This window comes from Sarcophilus harrisii, chromosome 3 (assembly GCF_902635505.1).
Source record: "Sarcophilus harrisii chromosome 3, mSarHar1.11, whole genome shotgun sequence".
Taxonomy (NCBI): domain Eukaryota; kingdom Metazoa; phylum Chordata; class Mammalia; order Dasyuromorphia; family Dasyuridae; genus Sarcophilus; species Sarcophilus harrisii.
The window spans coordinates 328,155,929-328,180,116 of NC_045428.1; the positions used below are offsets into that span (position 1 = coordinate 328,155,929).

A 24,188-nucleotide genomic window follows, 5' to 3' on the forward strand; every position below is an offset into this window, starting at 1 on the left:
GAGAAGCATATAGTCTATTTGATGTGAAAGGATGAATATACATGAAAAGTTAAATAATAATGTCTATGCTCTAGAAGTTCAGAGGAAGAAGATGTCAATGCAGGTGAGCAAAATGGGCAGAGAGGCAGGGAGAGGACATTGAGGGAAAACATGCATATTAGGGACTTGATTTCTGACCTCTTTCTCCACAAACAAAGAAAGAGGAAAGAAGACAACTTTAAAAGGTGTCATTTAGCAGGAAACCCTGATACTGGCTGACAAGCAGAAGGAGAGATCCTTTCAGTAGTGATGATTTGTGATATGATCTGTCTGGAGGTAAGACACATAGTATATGATCAATGAGACCTTTCCAGTCTATAATTCTGACACTGTCCTTTTTATTTGAAGATAGTTCTCATGATTTAACTCCCCGAGTATATGTCTCGATCACTTTTACATTCTGCATAGCAGGGTCTTGTAATTACTTCCTATTTGTCCTGCATATAGCTTTGCAAAGATACTGAAGTGGTTTGCCAAATTGATACACTTGCCACTTAACCCTGTTTGTCTCATTTTCCTTATCTGTAATGATTTGGAAAAGGAAATGGCAAACCATTTCAATCTCTTTACCAAGCAAATCCCAAATAGAGTCACAAAGAATTTGACACAACTGAAATGACTGAATAACAAAAATATAAATATAAAACAACTATAAGAATGGTTCAGAATATGGAACCAGGATATCTTTTTAGCTAACCTTCTATGCTCCAGTGCAGGTAGTGTTTGTAGGCATTCTGCCAACCTAGCAAATAAGTTGTTGCTAAATATGATGCCAACTTACTTTTTTGACATTTTCTTTTTCAAATAAAAATGGTAACAACAACAAAATGCTAGACAATTGAGCATCCTGATCATTTGGATTCTGATTAATCATAGCTGCATTGGTCTAGTTATTTAACAAATACTTATTTGCTGCTCTCTACTTTCCAGGAACTGCGTGCTAAGTGCTGGCAAAGAAAAGCAAAAATCTCCATCTACCCTCAAGGAGTTCACATTCAAATTAAAGGAACAATATGCAAATAACTATGTACATACATGTTTTCTGCAAAGTAAATAGAAAGTTATCTCAAGAGGAATGCATGATTGTCAGAAGTGTGGAAGAAACTTTAGCTACTCTCTTTAGTCTAACTGCCTTTTCACCATTGGGAAAATGGAGACTCAAAAGATAGTGATCTGTTTAACATCATACAGTCAATTACAGCAATTTCATTCTACTGACCAGCTTGCTCTCCCCCTGCTATGTATTTTCCCAGTCACATACTGCAGACTCACTCTGGAGATATAATCTGAAAAATCTGTAACTTGCCCTATTTGAATTGGGTCTAGCACCAAATTTAATACCCCAATGCATGTACTGTAAATACTCACTCTAACTTACAGCTCTCCATTCCATGTACTGTGTTAATAGAACACAGCAGAGATGCTTAACTTGTTCTCCAGCAAATTGATTTGTGACCAAATATTGAAAGAATAAGAAAACAAAACCGATTTATGCATGGTAGCACAGAATAATGAATTTAGATTGAAAGGGTGTGGGTTCAAATCCTGCACTTATATCTCAGTTTCTTCTTCTGAAAAATGAGATAGACATGATAATCTTCCTAAGTCCATTGTAGTTCCAGGTTTTATTATATTCTTTTTCAGATCTGAAACCTAATTTCCTTTAGATCTGGCTTAGAATGATAGAATCACAGAAAATCTTAACAGGGAAGAATCTCAGAATTCAAGTAACTTTTTCAGGTAACAAAGATAGCCTACTTTTTTTTTTTCAGCCAGGATTGTAGCTTGATTTACCTGACTGAGTTGGGATACATGGGTAGCCATTTTCTCTGGCTGTGCAATGCCTCTCTCTACACTGTGATCAATGTAATTGGTTTCTGAAAAATCCCCTGGAACAGCATGCCAAATAAAGAACGGTATTAGTATTGATGTGACATCCTGAGTCGAATTAGTGTCAATATGACAATGAAATATAAGACTTAGAGGAAATATGGGATGTAAACAGACAACATTTCAAACGGAAACATTTCAATCTTATGGATTGGCGGGGGTAGTGAAGTACTGCTGTGGTTGTTAAAACACCAATGTTCAACAGCATAATATAAGGGAATTCCATTTTAGGGCCCCGATGACAAACTGCAAATACTCTGTTCTCCAGAGAACTACTCAGTGAAATTATCACCTTGGATTACCTGTCTGATTATCTATTACCTTTATAATGTAGCTTTATTCCATATTCTTTTTTTTTTTTTTACCATAAATCATGACCTTTTATGGACTAGAGAACATTTGCCTTCTCCAACTACTAAAAGACTAGAGGAACTGGTAGAAAGGTTAGTTTTCAGTGAAGTTATTGTAAATAACCTTTATTATTACACAACTAAAAATTATGGTACAACAAAAATCTTGCCTTCCATGGACTAAGGTAGATTTTGGGGAGTTTATGTAATATAACAGGATTTTTACCTTGTTTCTCTACTATTCTATGTTTCCCTCAAATCAGATTTTCTTTATGTCATATCTCTGCTTAAGAATCTGCAATGATTCTACTGCTCATCAGAAAAAAAGTCCAAACCCTACATAATCAAGGCCTTCCATAATTGAGATCCTTCTAAAGTGAGGTCCAGTTTACACATATATCATGATTTCTCACTAATAATTAATCAATCAAGAAATCTTTAATAAGTTCTCACAGTATGCCAGGTCCTGGAAATATAAAGACAGAAATTAGACCCTGCTCTCTAGGAACTTTCATTCTATCAGGGAAGCAACATTTGTATATACACTATACACAGAATGAATGCAGAGTAAATTCAAGATAGTTCAGGAAGGGTGAACATTGAAGGGATCAAGCATGGTTAATGATAGAGGGTTCTTTAAGATTGTATAAAATATTTTTCACAGTGCTTTTGTGAGTTAAGCAGTTGTTTACTTTTAGTTGTGTTCAGCTCTTCATGACCCCTTTTTCTTTGGTTTTCTTGTTCAAGAAACTGGGGTGGTTTGCCATTTCCTTCTCCAGCTCTTTTTACAGATGAGGAAACTGAAGCAAACAAGGTTAAGTGATTTGCTCAGGGTCACACTGCTAGTAAGTGCCCAAGGGCAGATTTGAACTCTGGGAGATGAGTCTTTGTGGCTCTAGGGCAGATACTCCATCCAGTATCCATTCCAGCTAGTTATGAGTTAAGCAGTAAAAGTATTATCTCCATTTTACATATAAGAAGATAAAAGCTCTCTGAATTTAAATAACTTGCCCATAACCACTGGACTAGGAAATAATTGATTCAAAATCAACCTGTAATTTCATAGGATCTTATATTTAGATCTAAATGGGCCATTTATTGGAAACTTTTCATTTTACAAGTGAGTAAACTGAGGCCCAAAGAGTGACTTACCCAAAGTCACATAATTGTAAATAACAAAGACAGGATTCAAAATCCACTCCCCTCATTCCTTTTGTAACCTCCTTCCATTATCAAACAGAGTTCCAACAATGCTCTACCATCACTATCACTTCAATCTGCATGCTCTTCTATGGTTGAGATATGACCAATAATTCCTGTCTAGCTTTCAAAACTATTTCAAGACTCCCCTAGCTATCCCAGCACTAATTAACTTTTCTCTTTCTTTCACATAATTTTTTTTTATTTTCCCCACTTACATATAAAACAAATTCTTTTTTGTTACACATGAACATTCATTTTTTATATGTTTCTATATAAGTCATGTTAGGAGAGAAAAATCAAAACAAAAGGGAAAAAACCACGGGGGAGGGAGGAAAACAAAAAAAGAACATGACATGTATTGATTTACATTCATTCTCCATAGTTTTCTGTCTGGATGCGGATGGTGATTTCCATCCAAAGTTTATTGGGATTGCCTTGGATCACTGAAGTCCCGAGAAGAACCAAATCTATCACAGTTGATCATCAATCTTGCGGTGGCTGTATACGATGTTTTCCTGATTCTACCTGTTTCATTCAGTATCAGTTCATATGAATTTTTCCAGGCCTCTTTAAAATCATCTTTTTAATCAATTTTTATGGACCAATAATATTCCATTATTTTCATGTACCATAACTTATTCAGCCATTCTGCAATTGATGGACATCTATTTCCACATAATGTTTTTGTATGTGACAAGATATAAATCATTGGACCTGGAGTTTAGAGGAGCTGAGTTTAAGAGCTGGCTCTGAAAGATCTTAGCTATGCTCACAGGCAACTCACTTTTTACCTCTCTAGTTCTTAGTTTCTTCACCTAATCCTAGCACTACCTACCTCATAGGGTTATTATGAGACAAACATTTATGCTGCACAAAAATGCATATTCTTTTTATTATAAGAATACTTATAGGCTCCTAGGATCAGGATTCAGTGCAAGGGTTATTGACGTCTTTCTGTGTCATGGGCCCCTTAATTTTTTTAAATACATAAAATAAAACATAAAAGATTACAAAGAAACCAATTTTATTGAAACATAGTTATCTAAGTAATTTTTAAAACCAAGTTCATGGGCCCCAGGTACAGAACCCCTCATTTAGTCCAATCTCCTTAATTTATAGATCTTGAAACTGTGGATCAGAAATGCTGCAATTTGTTTAATTTTATACAGCCAGGAAGTGTCAAACTTGAGGTCCTAATTGCCCATCTTCTCTTCTATTAGCTTCTTAAGATAAGGAACCAAGTCTTAAAGTTTCCACACTGAATAGTACAGGGCAGATATGTAAGAAAAATCTAATGAATTTCACCAAACTTGCTTTCTCATTCTGCATATGAGAATTTTATAGGTCTGTGCTTTTCTTCATTCATGTTGCTCACCCAAATACTTTTCCATATCATGTCTCTATGACAGCTTATATTATTTTCACTTTGTAAGGCCTCAGGAAAAATTGACTCAGTGGAAAAAAAACAGTTCATTTCCTTCAAGTAAGCAGGAGTAAAATTTCCAAGGAGAGAACACCCACAGAGCAGCACAGTTGTGACCAGCAAATAGGACTCAAGAGCACAGCATTACAGAACATTAAGAAATGGATTCTAAATTCTATACATTACCTAATCTAAGTTATTTGATTTAAAGAAGCAGAAAATGAGCCCAGACAAGAAGGTGTTTGAAGGACTATCCTCTGAAAAGAGCTGAAATAATCTGTGCAGCTTCATAGGACAAAATGGGCACCAATTTATGCTTAGAAGTTACAGGGAGGGAGATATAGATTCAAAATAAGAAAGGATGCTCTAGTAGTTAGTAGGGTTCAAACCAGATAAGTCTGTATTGTATATGGATAAATTTCCCATCAATAGAGAATATCCAAGCAAAGTTAGCTTGTGATAGAAGAGTTTCTTATTTGTTTGGATTGGATTACTCTATATTCTTTTTTTTTTCAATTTGAGAATTTCTGCACTAAGTCTCAAAATAAAGTGACTCGTCTAACAATTAGAAAGAACTAGAATCCAAGTTCCTTGTTTCCCAGGCTACTAGTTTTATCTCTTCTTGCCTATATATAATCAGCATCTTGGTTTATGTGTGTTTTTCCTGAACATACTCATGAATAATATATAAATGTACAAGTAAAACCAAAACAAAAATGTATCACTTACATTTTTAAAGCCAAAGGAAGGGTCCTGATCATAATTACAATTTTTAAAATGTATGTTTTAATTAGTACAAATGTTTCTCTCTTTTATTTTTTTCTGACTTGCAACAAATCAGAAATACAGGAAAAAAGGTTTTCTTTTTGAACAATGAAATGCTTTAGAAATTTCAATGAAATGGTTAGGAAAAATAAACCAATTTTCTAATCTTTGCAAATAAATAAGGGACAATACTGAAATTTAGTGAAATTTCATAGTAATTTGATAAGTTTATCTAACAATAATATGGGAGATAAGGGGGTAAGGAAGGGATGTGAGGCTAAAGCAAAGAAAAAGACCATTGAAAGACCACATGGCATAGTGGATGGTGAGCTGTTTTTGAGGGTAGGAAGATCCAAATTCAATTTCCATCTCTGACATAACTCTGTGATTCTGGCTAATCATTTGGGGCTTTAGGTGACTCTAAGACAAAGAAGGTACCAACCTGTATTGTCAGAGGTAATTTATCAGGGAGTTCTCTCTACCATTAAAAACATAGACTCAGCCTCGATCCTTATCCCTTAAACTGAGAAGACTGCTCATAAAAAAAAGGGGGGGTGGTAAAAAGGAAGAAAGTAAGCATTGTCCAGAATCCCAAATCCCTCGGGCAGATCAAGCTACTTATTGTATCTCCTCTCTTTGAAGTAGTAATATTGTCAAAAGTATTATCTACTATTGCCTAGAAAGTCTCTGAATCACCACTAGTATCATTCAAGTCCCACCTGAAACAGACATCTGCTTTTTAATTTTTTAAAATATAATTTTCTTTACTTTTTTATTTTTAAGTACAGTTTTCTCCACTTTTTTATTTTAAGTACAATTTTCTGCACTTTTTTATTTTGTTAAGTACAGTTTTCTCCCTAGTTTTCATCACTGCAGGCATCTTCTTCAGGGACTTTTTCTCTTATAACTGTCTTTTGGTGTTTCCTTACTACATAGAGGATACAGTGTCAGCTTCTTGGTATCATGCAGTCTGTTTCCCACTTCTCCCTTATGAAAGAGACAGGAGGGAGCAAGAAATGTAAGAGTTAGAATATCTGATTTGGATCGTGGCTCTGATACTTAGTAGCTGTGTAATTCTGTGCAAGTCATTGAATGCCTTAGTTATTCATCTGCAAAGTGGTATTCGTGGTAGCCTCTCCCTCCCAGATTGTTTATTTATTTATTTAAATCTCTCAATCTCCTCCTTCCTCCCCCCCCCCCCCCCCCCCCCTCCTCCCTTCCTCTCTCTCTCTTTAATCTCTCCCCCTTCCTCTCCCTGTCCCTTTCTCTCCCTCTCCCTCACCCCTCTCTCTCACTAGGTGAAAGAAGCCATTTTTTACCTCAATCCCTACCTAGCCTTAATCATTGAATGTGTTTAGTCTCAATAAAACTGAGACCTGTTGAAGACCTTAGACTTAAAAAGGCCAGTCTCCCCACTACATCCAGGGTCATCTCCAGTTGTCCTCATCTACATCTAGCCACTGGACTCAGATGACTCTGGAGAGGAAAGGGAGGTAAGTGATCTTGCACAGCCTCCCTCACTTAAATCCAATTCACTTGCATTCATGGCATCACTTCCCTGATGTCATGGACCTCCTGGAAAACAATAATTGGTGGTACCTACCTCATTGGGTTATTGTGAATAAAGTGCTTTGCAAAATTTGAAGTGCTATTAATATAAATAGCTCTTATTTTTATATCCACATTATTCTTCAGGCAGACCTGTCCACTGACTGTATTATGAATGCCACTCATGAATTCCAGCCTTTTTCTCGTAGTTTCCCCCCTTTGCCACTGTCACCTCCTTTAGAACACCTTTCCAGCTTCCTCACTCTGTTCACGTTTATCTAAAACCTATCTATTTTTCAAGGCCTTGGCAAAAGCTATGTCTTCCATGAAACAACTTCTAATCATTCTAGGTCAGGGGTATTCTCTGACCTTTCTGCTCTTCTAAACCTCATTTTTCTCTTTACAGCTTTCATTTTTTTTTATCTTTCTATCATTTCTTGGTCACTTGACAAATAAAAAGCAGATATTTCTTATCTCTTAGGATCACAAATTTAGATCTGAAAGATCTTAGCCTTCCAGCTGTAGTACCATGGATAGAGCCTTGGACATAGAGTTAAGATGTGAGTTCAAATATGACTTCAGATGGTTACCAACTGTATGACCCTAGGCAAGTCACTTAATCCTATTTGCCTTGGTTTTCCTCAGCTGCAAATTGGGGATATTAATAGCACCTACTTAAGAGGTTATTGGGAAGGTTAAATGAGATAATATTTGTAAAACTTTTAGCAAAGTGCCTGGCACATAATAGGTGCTTAATTAAATGTTTCCTTCCTTTCCCAAGTTCAGCACTCCGTCTCCTGCTTCTCCTACTGCTTTCCATTGCCTTGTATTTCTTATTTTCTCATAGATAGCAACCTTCATTTAGGTCTTTATGAGAATGACTTGCTTCACATAGCTGTTTACTCCCACTGGGCTGATTAGATAGTGCCTTGAGTGATGATGGCTCTGAATTCCTCATGCTGCAACAGAGACATAGAAATGCTCTCTCTAAAGTCACTCTGATTTGTGTGTTTACATGATCTTGTTAAAAAACTAAAAAGAGCTAATGTCACTCAAAGAGAAGCTACTCTCAACCAGGAGAGGCTAAGGTACATCTTCTCTAAAGCTCCCTCAGGGAGAATAAGGGTTAGACCTTGGATTCTACTGGAACTCCCAGCTGTCACTGCAGATCAGCTCCTTGGGAACTAGCAGTTTTAGAGAGCCACTTGGCACTCTGAGAGAGCAAGTGATTTGCCCAAGATCTCAAAGTCAGAATGCAGAGGAGGCAGGATTTCTTGATCAATGGACAGAGCCCTGGGCAAGAAGACAAGAAGAAGTCAAATCCAGCCTCAGAAACTCACTAGCTTTGTGATCCTGGTCAAGTAACTTCACCTTTTCTTGCCTCATTTTCTTCATTTGTAAAATGGGATAATAGTAATAACTGCAAAATGGGATAAGAGTGCTATCTACATCCCAAAGGCTGTTGGGATGATCAAATGAAATAATAATTGTAAAGCACAGTGCCTGGTGCACATTGTGTGCTATTTAAGTATTTGTTGTTGTTGTCTATAAAATGAGGGCAATAATAACATCTACATCCCAGGGTTATTATGAGAATCAAATGAGAATATCTGTAAAACATTTAGTACAGTGCCTAGTACCTAGTACTCACTATATAAATATTATTAGTAGTAATAATAGTAAAATGGGGATAATAACATAAATTTACCTCTCAGGGTTATTATAAGAATCAAATGAGAATATTTGTAAAGCATTTAGCACAGTGCCTAGCACATAGTAGTCACCATATAAATATTGCGTAGTAGTAACAATAGATAATGGGGATCCCTTCTCAAGGATATTGTAAGGATCAAATGAGAACATTTGTTCCATGGGGACACACACACACACACACACACACACACACAATGAGAAGATGGGACTCATTGGCAAAGACCTTGATGTTGGGAAAGATTGAAAAGGAAAGGAAAAGAGAATGACAGAGGATGAACTAGATAGACAGTACCAAGGAAGCAAAGAACATGAGATTGGATTCTATGATCCATGGAATCACAAATGAAGGACTGAGAAACAATACATATACACATATAAAAATACACACATCAAATGACTTTTTGTATGTAGTATTGATTTCTCCCTAGGGTTAGCAGTCCTCAAAAAGATAAAGGTTTTTTATTCCTTTCCTAAATCTTTTTAAACTTGTATTTATTTTTTTAATTTATGAAACAAAACAATACTTTCCATAACACAATACAATAAAAAGATAATCATACATGAAAATGGCAAATCTATTATGTATAACTTGCTGTTCCTTTAAAATACAGTAAAGTTACCCATTCTTTTCTAAATCTGGAACAAAGCTCAGATCTTTGGAATCTTGGATTTCTTAGGTCCTTTTGCTGGCACACCAATCCCTGGTTCACAAGATGAAGGGTTCATTTGCTTTTCTGGCCCCCAGACAAGTCTTATGAAGCTATAACCCTTAGTGTCAGAGGAGTCACAAAAACCAAATGGTAACTGAAAGGGGTTCTTTAATGAATCCTGGTGTCACATAGAGCAACCACAGGATTTGATTTCTCGGAAATTTGTGCAGGGTTTAAGTGCTAAGGAAATGAATGCTTGATTGGGCTGGCCAACACCCAATCTCTCCTGGAATGATTTGTATCACTTTCTGTAGGGGATCAGAAACCAGAGCAATACTGCTAATAAGTTTCCTTATTTTCTTTTGGGGGAATCAAGGAGTTTTAATTCTTAAGTCTGAGATCAGAGAAAATCTAGTCCAGCTGAAAACAAACCTGGGGGATCAATGAAGGGACTACTGAACACAAATCTCTTTGGCTGATCTGTGAACAATATCCTCCAGACATGGTAAAAGCAGCCACTGTGTATGTGAAACCAATTAGGAAGGAAACTTTCAGTAGGTCCTTGTCCAAGAAACTAGAATTCAACTGGTTGATATAGGATAATTTATGGAGGAAAGCACATGGAATTCTATTACAGAATTTGAGGGCTAGATGCACCTGAGAGGCCCTTTTGGCTAGGTTCAAGCAGCTGCCTTTGAGCTAGAAGACTATATTTTAACTATTTCAGATCAAGTTTTTCTATTTTATTCCAAATGTCAGCAACCTTTTTTTTGGTGGCTTTACTTTAGTGTTTGACCCCTGAGAACATCTTATGGATGTCTAACTTGAACCTTTTATCATTTACCCCATCATTCCAAACTATATGATTAGCAGACTATTTCTGTGACCTTTGGTAGGGTGATTTATTACTATAATATTAGCACATCTCCATTTTTTAGAGTTCTTAATGTTTTAGACTACTAAATGATACTCAAGGAGATTGGCAATTGTCAATCATTCAATAAACATTTATTAAGCACCTACTATGTGTCAGGTACTCTGCTAAGTGCTGGGGACACAAAGAAACTTAATAGATCCTGCTCATGTTCCTGTTGGGGGGATATATCTTCTGATAATTGACTCTTTGAGATAAAACATATCTAAAAAAACATGATAATATGAGATATGTTTTATCTCAATTCCTCATACATTGTGTGCTATGAACAGTGATTATAAATTTCAGCTCATATCTAATTTTTTCCTGGAGAAAGCTTTCCTTGTGCGTCCCAAATCTCTAGGGCTCTCTCCTTTCCAGAAATTTCAATGGCACCTATACTTTTGAATGAATGTATAAATAACATTCTATGAAACAATAATCAATTAGTATTTATTAAGCAACTACAGCTTAATTATTTCATCTCCCATCACCATACCTTTGAAGAAGTTGTCTATTGCCCATGCTTCATTTCCTATTAGAATCCCCAGCTGTCTTCAAGGTTCAGCTTAGATGCCACCTCCTGACTTTCCTAATTGTTACTTCCACTTCATCTTTCCTGAATTTACATGTTTATTTCTCTGACTATATGCCCATATCCTCCAGGAAAATGTGTAAGCCCCTTAGAGACAGGAATTGATTTGTTTTTGTCTCTATAACTCTATTACCTAGTATAGAGCACTTACATGTTTGTAGAATTGTTTCAGTGTCTAGATCAGAAAAGGACCTTCGAGGTCATCTCATCCCCAGCTTCTTAAACTATGGTTCATGATTCCATATGGGATCTCATAACTAAATGTGGGTGTTGTAAAATTATGACTTATTATTAGTAAATGTTTGATTTGTATACTTATTTTATATACCTATACACCTGGGGTCACACAAAAATTTCTCAGGCAAAAAGAGGCTGTGAGTGGAAAAAGTTTAAGAAACCCTGATCTAATCCACATGAGGTTCAGGGAGAAGTGACTTTCTTGAGATCATATAACAGTCAATAAGTATTTCTTAAATGCCTATTAGGTGCTGGCCACTGTACTACATACTGAGAACACAATACAGAGAAAAACCTAATCCCTATTCTAAAGGGGATCTAAAAACCTAAACCCTATTTACATTCAAGTGCTTATTAGACAATGCTAATTAGTGGGAGAGATTAGTTCCTAGTGTGGGTTATTACCTCTATGCTATATAAATCAACTTATCCTGCACTATTACTTTACTATTTTACATGTATATATCATGAATGAATGAATGAATTAAAGACAAAGCATTTACTAAGCTCTTAGCCTTGATCTACTGGAGAAGGAAATGACAAATCACTCCAATACCTTTCCCCCACAAACCCCAAAATGAAGTCAAAAAGAATCAGGCATGATTAACAATTGAACAACCACAAGAGCTCTTATTATGTACCAAGCACTATACCAAGTGCCAGAGATACCAGCAAAAGAACAATCTCTGCCTTCGAGGAGCTTACATTCTAAGGGGGAAGACAGACACTAAAGGGGAGCATTATGGAGTGGAAGGAGAGGAAATACACAATAGTATGGCTTGGAAATAGCTGGAATTACCACTAAGGCTTGATTCTGATAAGGTGAGAGGGCATCTCTCCTGTTCAGTGGCCCCAGTGAGATCGAATACTCTTAGAAGGAGTGTGGACTCTGTCTATCCTACAGTATCCTTAAAGTGCCTTACCTACTACTATGCATCTAGTAAATGATCAATTAGTTTACTATGATAAATAAATGAATGAATGTCACTGGTATAGATGGTAGAATTTCCCAGTAAAACAGAAATTCCATTAGACTATGAACTAAATGAAACCCACAAACATGACAGGAAAACATTTTGCAGAACTATCAATTGATCCATGCCTCCTCACAAAGAAGCAACCAGATGCAAAAAAGTCAAGACCTTCATCTTCTCCCTTTCCTCTAGATAAGACAGGAATCTAGAATAACCATTTAAAGATTCAATTCAGAATGTCATCATTGAGCTTATATGGCACTCTCAGCAATACATTACACACATGAAGGAAGCCAGAAAATATTATAACAATTTTTGATCTTTGTATACAGTATGGTTGGGAGGATAGATCTCAAATGCCAGCTTCTGTCAGGTTTTCCCAACACAACTCCCCCCACCCTCCAGAATTTTCCTCTAAATTTACATTTTACCTTCTCTACATATATCTTATGTGTAACTATTTATAAACAGTGTTGCCTCCCTCATTAGAAAGCAAGTTTCAGGAAGCTTAAACAGGGACTGTTTTTATCTTTCTGTGGAGTTTCAGCTCTTAACACAATGTCTGGCATATGGGAAGTATTTAATAACTCAGAGATTTTTAGCCTCAGTTCCATGAATTTGTTTTTATATTTCAATTATTCTATTCCAATAAAATTAATTTTCCTTGAAATCCTTTTGCATTTTATTTTATACATTTAAAAACACTATTTCTAAGGAGGCATTCATGGGTTTCTCCAGAGAATTACAGTGGTCTCCGACACCAACATACTAAAGGATCTCTGTAATAAGTACTTGTAGAATAATCGACTGATAATCAGAGAGTATAGTATACAAGAAAGTGAATTACATGGTGCAAACTATGAGTGCTATAAAACAAATCAGAAAAGGGGGATATAGTGGGAGCTAGAGGGAGAAGGTATTCTAGGTCCAAAGAAAGACATGAGCAAAAATATTAAGAGAAGAACAGACAATGCACGTGTAGGGACTTCAGTGAGTAGAATAGTCAGGCTACATCAAAAGGATCATACAAGGCTTGACAGCCCATAAATCCCTTGTTTCAGACCTCCTGCCATGGCCTCTGGCTCTTGAACTGGCTACTGTTCAGCAACATGTGTGTAGTAAAGAACAAGCCAAGATTCCTCTACGAGATTTGTTTCACTGCCAGTCCCAACATTTGCCCCCTTTATAATGCCAGGCAGAGGTAGCCAAACTTCCTTGGTCTGATAGTGGGTCAGATCTGATAGAAAAAAGTTTGTCCTATTTCAGGGAAAACTTACTGGCTCTCCAGATGACAGGCAGCTTCCTCCCCTAGCTCTGGTTTGGTGGACAATTTTACTAATCTTACCACTGGGGATACCACCCTAATGGAGGCTTTAGGTAGAAGGGAATGAAAAGATTCCCCTATAAGGGCAAGGTATCCTGAAAAGTATTCTAAGAAGAAAGAAAAATATTTTGATTTTATGTGCTAACTTCATTACTTACTGGTCAGGGGGCTGGTAGGAAGAGTAGCATTTTTAATTCTAAAATATGTGGAATGTAAAATCAGTCACAATTTTTTCTTTCAAGCCTCTGTTTCTCTTTAGTTCATCTCACATTGTCAAGCTATATAATCTAAAGGCTCAAACCCTTAGTTGCCAGTTTATAAGTATAGCCAAATAGATCAAAATTGAGAAAAATAAATAAAAATACAATACAATGTAGATAATGTTAATTTGTTGTTTTCTAAGTCAATATGTTACCCACAGAGATCCATTTCTGTTTGAGTTTGGTGTCATTGGACCACCAACTGTCAGAGCTGGCTACTTCCTTTTTGAATGATTAGTTCCCTGAAGTACTTTTGCTCATCTACCAGGAGCAGATAGGGTCACAACATTGCTATAACCACAGAAGCAATGTATACAAAGCTTTGCTTTGCTTCATCTGGATGTCTTATGTATGGGAAGTTGAACAAGATTTTGTCAACAAAACTGAAAAAAGAAGAGGGGCATAGCAGATTCACCACTCCAAGGAAATGGGGCTTTTTGGACAGATAGATGGTAGAGTGAGTATGTCTCTGAAGTCAGGAACACCTGAGTCAAATCCAGCTTCGGACACTTACTAGTTGTGTGATCCTGGGCAAGTCCCTTAACTCTGCCTCACCTATAAAATGAGGTGAAGAAGGAAATGGCAAAACTCCAGTATCTTTGCCAAGAAAATCCCAAATGGGGACAAAAAGAGTCAGAAACACGAAAATAACTGAACACCAACAACACTGACAGGAGGAGGCTCCGATGATGTATATTTTCAATCAGAGGACAAGTTCAAGTCTTACTTTATCACTTAGTTATGTGATATTGGGTAAGTAGCTTTATATCTTGAAGTCTCAGATTTTCACAGCAGTGAAATGGGTATGGTAATACTTGTATTATCTATCTCATGGGGCTGTGAGGTTCAAATGGAATAATATATGTAAAGCATCATGTGAAAGTCATCTAATAATATTAGGCATCAAATGATCCAAATTCTCTCCTACAGAAACAAGAAATCAGAAGGATTTCTGATAATGTTCCCATATTTACAGGGTTAATTATTTCTTGCTATTGTTGTTTCATGATTGATTCCCAGAGAATTTTCTTTATCCCCTTAAAAAGCCATTCCACAATAACAACAGAAGGAGAAGTGAGATTTCAAAGATCTAAATCCTGGCTGGAATATCAGGCTAGATCTTGTATTATATGACCAAAAGAATAACCTTTTGTGGTCTTATTTTCTTCATCTATGAAATAAATGTTCTGAGCCTTTAATCCATGTAACAGGGCAAAGAAAATGGAAGCATCAAATGTGGTTAGTGATTTCTGCTCTGCTCCATACTCTGAGATCTAACTTGAGGTACCAAGCTTCATCTAATTAAAAGATATTCTGTAGGAATTGCCTTTTATGGACTGTTTACAAAGGGTTTACACAATTTATTAATAGCCTTGATGTTTACATCTCCCCACTGGCTGATCTACTGGTTCTCTTAACAAGGGAAAACAAAATCTCTCTTTTATTTTTCCTTCTAAGGAAAATCATACAGAGACCTAAAGGCACATGAAGCTGTTCTAAGGAATAATGGGGTCAGAATCAGCTCAGATTCCCCTAAACACAATCATATTTGGGGGCAGAAGAATAAGGCAAAAAAGACTAAGCTTTCATTTCTAGCTGAAAATGAGTTCAAGTCACTTAAAACTCTTTAGGTTTCTGTTTCCTCACTTATAAAATCACCTAATCCAACATTTTACAAATGAGACTAATTGAGAAATGTTAGGTGATTTACCTAAGGTCCCTTTGATAGTTGGGGGTAGAGTAGCCACAAATGATTTTTAAAGGCCCAAACATCTCTAATATCCCATAATTCAACAGACCCATAGAAATTAACTGGGAATGTATAGTATCTGAGTCAGCACAGAACAGAAGGAATAAAAGAAATTCCAGAACTGCAAACTCTCCTAAGGTTTATTCTCCAGCTAATGGGTAGGGCACAATAATGCTGGGAAGGTGACCAGATTTAACAAATCAAATACTCACCAACTGAGGCTCTGCAGGCCTATAGCCAAAGTCTACATTAGGCCAATTACTCTTTCCTGGATGGTTTAGACATTCCCCTGACTGGAAGCAGGGGGCTAGACTGGATGATCTCCAGAGGTACTGTCCAACTCTAGCATCTTGTGACTTGAATCCAAGAAGTCACTCATGTGGCTCTTTTCATCAGCAAGTGGATCCAGTGCTAACCTGAACTGTTCATTAACGCCTGTGGGAATGTCTCTAAAAATCACCCTCTGAGTGGAGCTAAGCAAAGGAGGCCAAATTTAGCCCAAAATTATAAACACCAGTATTAGTTTCTCAGCACAGATAATTCTCTGCATCTTAAGTTTTCTTCTTGAAAATGGATGCAATTTCACAAGGATGTCATGGGTAACCAACCAAATTTATCTCAGAATCATCTACAAGTTTTAGTTTAAAAAAAATGAACTTTTATTTTAAAAATCATCAAAAATAGGATTATAATACCTGAATCAACAATGGTAAACATGCTTCAGCCGCTTTTCTGCCATAAACATCAAGACATCCTTCCCACCTTCCCCATATCCATGGTATTGTTCTAGTCTCAGTACTTACCATCCACTGGGTTGAGGTAGTCATGGAGGTGGGGGGCACCTGTTGCTCCTCCACCTTGCATCAAGAGGTCCCCATAAGGGCCTGGGTGGCTCGCCATGAGTGTCATCTGATGGTAATAATCTGAAGGGTTTGCACCTGGAGGGGGGAGGCCAAAGAGGCCTCTCTCTTTAAGGTGCTCATGGGCCACTATGGGAAGGGAGAAAGAAGGGAGGGAGAAAATTAATTAAAATCTGACACCAACCCTAATTTTTCCCCTTAAATAGGGCAAAAAATAATGTCTATGGAACACAGTAGTCTCCATTCAGTTTCCTTCTCTTTCTCTCTTTGAACTCCTCCAATACCTTCCTCCCCATCTCAAGCATCCAATTCAGTGCTCTGCTGATGTTCCATATGTGGTGTGTTTCTGTGGATAAAAGAGACCAGGCCTGGCCTTCCACATTCCTCCATTTCCTCAAATTTATAAACAGTCTCTCTTTTGCTCCCTGTTCTACCCACCCTCAGAAAACCAGGGCTCTAGTAGAAACTGGGAGCTAGCGGGCTGTCAGCATCCACATCCTAACTGATTTGGTTTCTAAAGAAAAAAGAAAAGGAAAAAGAAAGTGCTGTGGACACCAGACGATTGTAGCCCGGTCAACAATAGCTGTGTCTGAAAATTCGAGTAGAGACCTAATGCCTAGTGCTTGTTAAGTTTCTTGGCTAGATAAAACCTCTTGGCTGCCAAAACTCATTATGGCCTCTTTCTCCACAGCTGAAGTTTTTCAATCCTGCTTTCCCCAGATCCTACAGTCCCTGGCTGATCAGGGAGGAGGAGAAGAGGGCAAAACTCCGTTTATCAAAGCAGATGATGGAATTCATGTAAAAAATATGGAGTCAGTATGCAAGGGTCCAACCCACCATTCTAACCTCTTCCTCTACTCCCCTAACCAATCCACCACTCCAGCTGAGCTTGTCTCCTTACTAATCCAATGGATTGTGAATTAGACAGTAAACTGTTCACTCCCATTTAAAAAGGTATATGTGTGTGGGAAGCATTTTAACTACTCATGTTCTATCTCAGAAAGAAATCAGTATGATTCTATGTTTGTAGGGACTACCTCAAGACCCCTCAATTTAGCCCATTACTCACCCTCAGCTGGGCTGAGGCCTCGTGCTGCTGAAATCATGGATAGGGTAGGACTGCTGTGCATGGAGCGGAGGTAGTGTTCCATGTGAGGGTTCACGTATGGGTGAGGGGGGTTGAAGGGTGACTCTCCAGGACCTGCAGGATGTGGTGAAAGCCGGATGAGGGAGATGTCAGAGATAACAGGGCTGCCACTCAGAGTAGGAGGCCTGTAGGAAGACCAAAAAAATGGATAAGAAAGCTTTGTCTTGATATATTGGGTGACATAGTAGGGGGTTAGGGAAAAGAGATATATGTTCTCCCCTGCCCCACAACTGAGAGAATACTGATGCAGAGTTATCCAATATCACAAAACTTGTAATTGAAAGGTTAATTATTTTCACTATAAAGGGATTATGCAGCACTGGAAAGGACTTTCAAAGTCAGTGAGAACTTACATGAACTGATGCAAAATAAAATGAGCAAAACCAGGAGAGCACTATATCCAGTAACTGCAATCCTATAGATAATCAACTGTGAATGACTTAGCTATTCTCAGCAGAGGCAGCAAAGTGGTGAGGTGTCCTCATACACTTCCTTGCTGTGAGACTCAGAGCAAATCACTAAACCCTATTTGCCTCAGTTTCCTCATCTATAAAATAAACTAGAGAAGGAAATTACAAACCACTTCAGTATCTTTGCCAAGAAAAGCCCATATAGGGTCATGATGAGTCAGAATGACTGAAACAACCCAACAACAACAAAAGTTCTCAAATATGTAAAGATCCAAGACGATTCCAAAAGACTTATGAAAAGTGCTATACATCTCCACAGAAAGAATTCTCAAAGTCTGAATGCATATCGAGGCACAATTTTTAAAAACTTTGTCATTCTTAAGGGTTTTTTTTTTGGTCTGAATTTTCTTTTGCATGACTACATGTGTAAAATCTAAATTGTATTGTTCATCTTCTCAGGAAGTGAAGAGGAGAGGAAGAAAGGGAAAGAATTTGGAACAAAATTTAAAAAGAATGATTTGAAAAACTTTTTACAATTGATGAAAATAAAAATTAAATGGAATATTTAAAAAGTCAAAAGATACCAACTACCTAATTTTACAAATGAGATCACTGAAGTCCAGAGACATTAAGTAACTCATGTAGAGTCAGATAAGTCATAGGTATCTAAGACAAACTCTCAATGTTGGTCTTTTTTACTCCAAATCTAGTACTACACACACCATGCTGCCTCTCAATATAGTCCATGTTTCTTCTTGGTTCTGAACATGAGATGTGAGCAAACATGACAGTCACTGTAATATTTTACAAAAATATTTTTAAGGGTTCTAATAATAACTAGCTTTCCTTCAACATTGTCCACAGTTGTAGACCAGGCCCAGTGAGTTACTTCTTCCACATTTGCTCACCAAGGTGTATCTTTAAGTCTCAAAATATTTTACAATAGTAGAATATCTGCTTCCCAAGGCAATTATGTGGAAAGTGCTCTGCAAACCTCAAGGTAATTTATGTAAATATGAGTTATCACTATTGCTTTGTAAACCTTTTGTGCCATAGGTATTCATAAAAAGTCTTCTTCCTAAATTATGACATTACATATGGATTGCATATTTTTAAGTATGAAACATACTATAGTGAGGAGGAAGGAAGGAGAGCCTACAATTATCCTCAAAAATGTTGACATTTACATAGATGATTCTTCTCATATCATATCATCCTACTGTCTTGAATTCTTCAACTTCTATGATTTCTAACTTCACTCAATTTTTTGCTATCAATCAGGAATGTCCCACCCTAGATCTCTTGAAACTTTTCTTCCTCCAAGATCCTAAACTCTAAATTACCTTCTCTCCAAAGCTTTTGCCCATGTTTACAACTGTCTGAGGAATATTTCCACCTAGATGGACATCTAGACATCAAACACATAAAACAGAGTAAATCCAAAACTGAATTCATCATATTTCCACTAACTCACTCCTATTTATAGTTCTCTCTTTGCTAATTGTATCACTACCCTCCCCATCTCCCAGCCTTTTAACCTTAGGGTTCTATTTAATTGGGGATTTGAGGAAGAAAGGAAGGGTCATGAAAGGGGAAATAGACATTGCTAAAGATAAAACTTAATATATATCTTTGCCAAACATGGCACCCTCTTTCTATAATTTGTTGCAGAGGATAATATTAGCACTAATCAACAGGACATTTATTTTGAAATGACTTAAAGAGAACAAAATAGCTATCTTCAAACATGTGAAAGGCTTTCATGTAGATAGGGAAGTAGATTTATTCTGCGTGGCTTCCAAAGGCAGAAGCACAAACAATGGACTTTAGTTAGATCTCAATGGATTGGGATGGGGTAATATAAAGAGGGATAAAGATAAGGCCTGGAAGTGGATCTATGCTTTCATTGGAACAGAGAATTCCTGAGTGAGAAAACTCCATCTACTAATGGTACTTTATCTCTAATTTATGATCTTAAGAAATTGCCTCAAGTTAAAGGTGTCACACATACCAGCAACAAGTGGCCTGCAACTCTCCAGAGTGCAGCCTGAACCAGATAAAAGTCTATTTTCTGATTATCATGTGTTGCTATATTAATAAAAAAGAAATATATAAAAGGGTGGGGATTTTTTATTTATCTATTATATTTATTTGTTTATGATATATCAGCCTGGAGCCACATTTTAGTTAAAAGTATTTTTCACTAAATCTCAGTAATAACTATGATGACATTCATCTTTTTTGATCTGACAGTATAAGCAGTATTCCACATTCATAATCCCCTGCATTAGTAAATATTACAAAATACTAAAGCTTGGTGTATCAAGTAGCATCATTTTATTATGATTCCAAAGTTCCTTATTACAGTTTTAAAATTTGAACATATTTCTACCACAACCTACTATATAAGAATGCAATATTCTATTCTCTAAGTTCTGGAGCAGTGGAACCAATAGGCTAGTGAGTCAGTTTTCCTAAGAGGTCCCCAAGCCAGAAGACATGGAAAGTTGAAGTACCAATTCCCATGGAATATTGGAAGAGTTGATTTGTATTTTGTAATAATCAGGCTTAGTACTGCCTCATATCAAACTTTATAAGAACTTACAAGATAAATCTATTTTTCTTTTCTTCTTTTTGCTTTATGAATCATGTTGGGAGAGAAAGAAAAACCATGGGAGAAAAAAGAAGTGAACATAATATGTATTGATTTACCTTCAGTCTCCATAATTCTTTTTCTGAATGTAGATGGCATTTTCTGTCCAAAGTCTATTGGGATTGCTTTGGATCACTGCACAACTGAGAACAACCAAGTCTTTCATAGTTGATCATCGCACAGTCTTGCTGTTATTGTGTACAATGTGTTGAGTTTGTTTCGCTCATCATCTTTTGTTGTAAATCTTTCCAGGCCTTTCTAAAATCAGCTTTTTCATCATTTTTAATGGAACAATAATATTCAATTATCTTCATATACCATAACTTGTTCAGCCATTCCCCAAGTGATGGGTATCTACTCATTTTCCAATTCTTTGCTACCATAAAAAGAGCTGCTATAAACATTTTTGCATATATGGTCCTTTTCATTCCTTTATGATTTCCTTAGATACAGACCCAACAATGGCACTGCTGAGTCAAAGGGCAGGCACAGTTTTATAGTCCTTTGGGTATAGTTCCATATTGCTCCCAGAATGGTTGGATCATTTCACAACTCTACCAACTATGCAGTTTTCCCACATCCCCTCCATAAGTATTGTTTTCTAAGTCAATGTGGATTCTGGGTATGTGGCCTGCAGGGATTCCTCTTTCTCCTTTTCTATTTTGATTTACTTTGATTTTGAGCCACTGACCTAGAACATTGAAAGGTTAAGAGTAGGTGCTCAGAGTAAAACTATCAATGTCAGGGGTGGGCCTGAACTCAGGTATTCTTAGGTTGAATCCCTCTATATACCATATTCTCCTCTTAATATATGACAAATTTAAATGGTCAGAAATGAGACAAATAATATAATATGATATAATAAATTCCCCTTTACTAGAAATATTCAAGTAAGGTTAGGTGGTCAACTCTAGGAGGTGTTATCAAAGATATTCTTGAAGAGGGTGGGGTTTTGGGGTAGATAACCTTCAAACTCTATGGTTCAGTCTCCAGTAAAGGAAGAGGGTTTACAGTGATCAATTCCCAATCTCCTGGCTTCCCTTGTGACCATGGTTCTGTGTTTGTGAGATAGTTGGCTGGGATCTGGGGTGCAATCTGTGGCTATGGAACAGAGCAGAACTAAGTGGCCCACACAAGAATCAAACCCAAGAATCTTGGCCTCCTTAACCCAGGGCTCTAACCAATAGCACTCAACAACCACAGAAGAGCTTTCGCATGACAAGCTGATGATTACATGGTGATTTAAAGCCACCTAACCTCAGTCTGTGTTACTCTAAAGCCCTGGAATTTCATAGATGACTCAGGCCCTTCCCAAATGACCCATTTTTAAATGGGATGGCCTGAAATGAAGTGAGTTCATGGCACCACCCTGACTGTAGTTAGGATCCCAGGGATGGGGCCTGCCACTGACAGCAGAACCAGAGACCAGATTTCCTGAAGCTGTTTGCCTCTGGGCTTCTGACAAGACTGTATGAAAAGCCATCAATTCATGAAGTCTTAAGGGTAGGTGGTAGGTAGAAAGAGGGAGGAAAAGAGGGAGGGAAGGAGTCAGAGTCTAGATTATAGATTGGTTGGGAATTTTGTTTCTGCATCAACACAGCTCCATGTGGAAAAAATGAAACTGGCCCTTTTCTCTTCCTCTTCCTTCCCCTCCAATGTTGTCATTAAGAAAACAGTTAGCTAATTTTTTTTTTCTAATGAAGACATTGCAGAAATGCTTTTCTTTCATGAAGCTCCTTGGTCTCCATCCTGCTTGGCCTAAGGACTGTTGTCAGATCTGGCCTTGTGCCTAAAATCACAAAATCACAGAATCTCAGACCTAAGGCTATGTAGTCCAATCCCCTCCCCAACATCAAGTGAAATGACCAAAATGGTGGAATGGAATGGCAGCGTGGGGAGCAGGCAAAGAAATAAAGGGTCTACATAACTCCCAATTTTGGTAACTGGTTATAGAATAAACAAGCATTGGCTACAGAGGATGACCAGGTTTAAGAAGAAGCTATTTTATACCATGAAGAAAGCTTTGGATTTGGAATTAAGTGGTTATGTTTAGGGTTTAAGGTCCATTCGCCTAAGATTCCACAGTGATTTAGTGGCAGTACTGGAATGAGAACTAGAGAATCCCAGCTCAGTGTTTTCTCCTACTAAGCCACAGAATTTTTTTTCTTCTCCTGAACTTCTAAAACACTTAATTGACTCTATTACTCATTAGCACATATTTACTATTTGTCCTTTTTTTTTTTTTTAAGATTTTTTCTTCTTTCTTTAAACAGGGATACATTTGTATCATCTTCTCAACCAGACTATGAGCTCCTCAAAGACAGGTATCTACATTGTATCCCATACCACACCTATTAATGTTCTTTTATTAACTGAATTCTTGATCTATGTGATCTAAGAAGGTCTAAGTGGCTCTGATGGGACACTTGAATAGAAATCAGCTAGCAATCAGGAAGCATATGTTGTCCAGGGCTCCCATTAGAGCTGATGGTAAATTCTAGCATAAGAACTTCATAAAAGTATTATTTATTTCCTTTTAATCAGGAACCAACAATGAGATCCTCATATGTAACATATGTGTTGCCTGAACAAGCTCTAAAAATGGTAGACTTGTTAACTATTAATCAAATAGTCCATAGACTAGAGTAATCAGGGCTGTGAGACTAAACATTCATGGGTAGGATGACACAGAACAGCAAAAGCAAAGGCAGAGATGAGAGACTCAATAAGTCATGCTCAGGTCAGTGGGAATATCAGCTTGACTAGAGTGGAATTAAGCTATTTGTAGAACTCCAGCTCTGGAAGGGACCTTACTGGTTATCAACCCCCGGCCTCTAACTGGCTTATGCATATGGTTTATTTACTAGAAAAAATCTGTTTCTGGGAGACTTTTTTTTAGGATAGAAGCAAGAGGAAGGGGAAAAAATGACCATGTTTTTCTATTAGATGCATGCTGAAACTGCCTGATTTTCCATACTACTTCCCCAGTGGAAAAACAATAATATATTAGACACTTAATGTATAAGATGGCTGGGATACCCATATCATTAGCAATCCACACATTTCAGGAAAAAATGCAGTGATTCTTGCATTCTCTTCTCTGTGGATTTCTTTGAAATCAGTTGATGTTTCTGAGATCTCATTTCTTGTGCATTTGATCCCTGAGTTAAACACAATTCCTCTAGTCCATAGTTTATGTGTGGCTTTAATGAGGAGGCCATCATTGATCTGAAATCACTCCCCAAACTTGAGAACCAGTGAGACAAGTAAAATGAGCTTTTTGTCCACTGTCCTTTTCTCTTACAGGTAATAGTTAAACTTCAGTGCAATATGGTGCATTGGACCGGCAATCTGAAAACCTGGTTTCCAGCTAGTCCTGGCTCTGTCTCTGACCTAGCTATGTGACCTTGGGAAAGATACTTCCCTTTAACAATCCTCAGTTTCCTCATCTTAAAATTAAGGAGGTGGACAGTATGATCTTTCA

The 24,188-nt window shown here is 37.2% G+C and overlaps 1 protein-coding gene across 3 annotated transcripts in view; it reads right to left on the reverse strand.

Annotated features, from left to right (window-relative positions):
* The window catches only part of GLI2 (GLI family zinc finger 2), a 400,515-nt gene that overhangs the window by 56,989 nt on the left and 319,338 nt on the right, over nucleotides 1-24,188 (reverse strand). For all 3 annotated transcript variants that reach the window (XM_031959942.1, XM_031959941.1, XM_031959940.1), the window contains exons 4-5: nucleotides 17,564-17,766; nucleotides 16,438-16,623 (exon numbers count right to left, since the gene is read on the reverse strand). In XM_031959942.1, coding sequence (XP_031815802.1) covers nucleotides 16,438-16,623; nucleotides 17,564-17,766 — 389 coding nt within the window. The remainder of the gene's footprint in view (nucleotides 1-16,437; nucleotides 16,624-17,563; nucleotides 17,767-24,188) is intronic.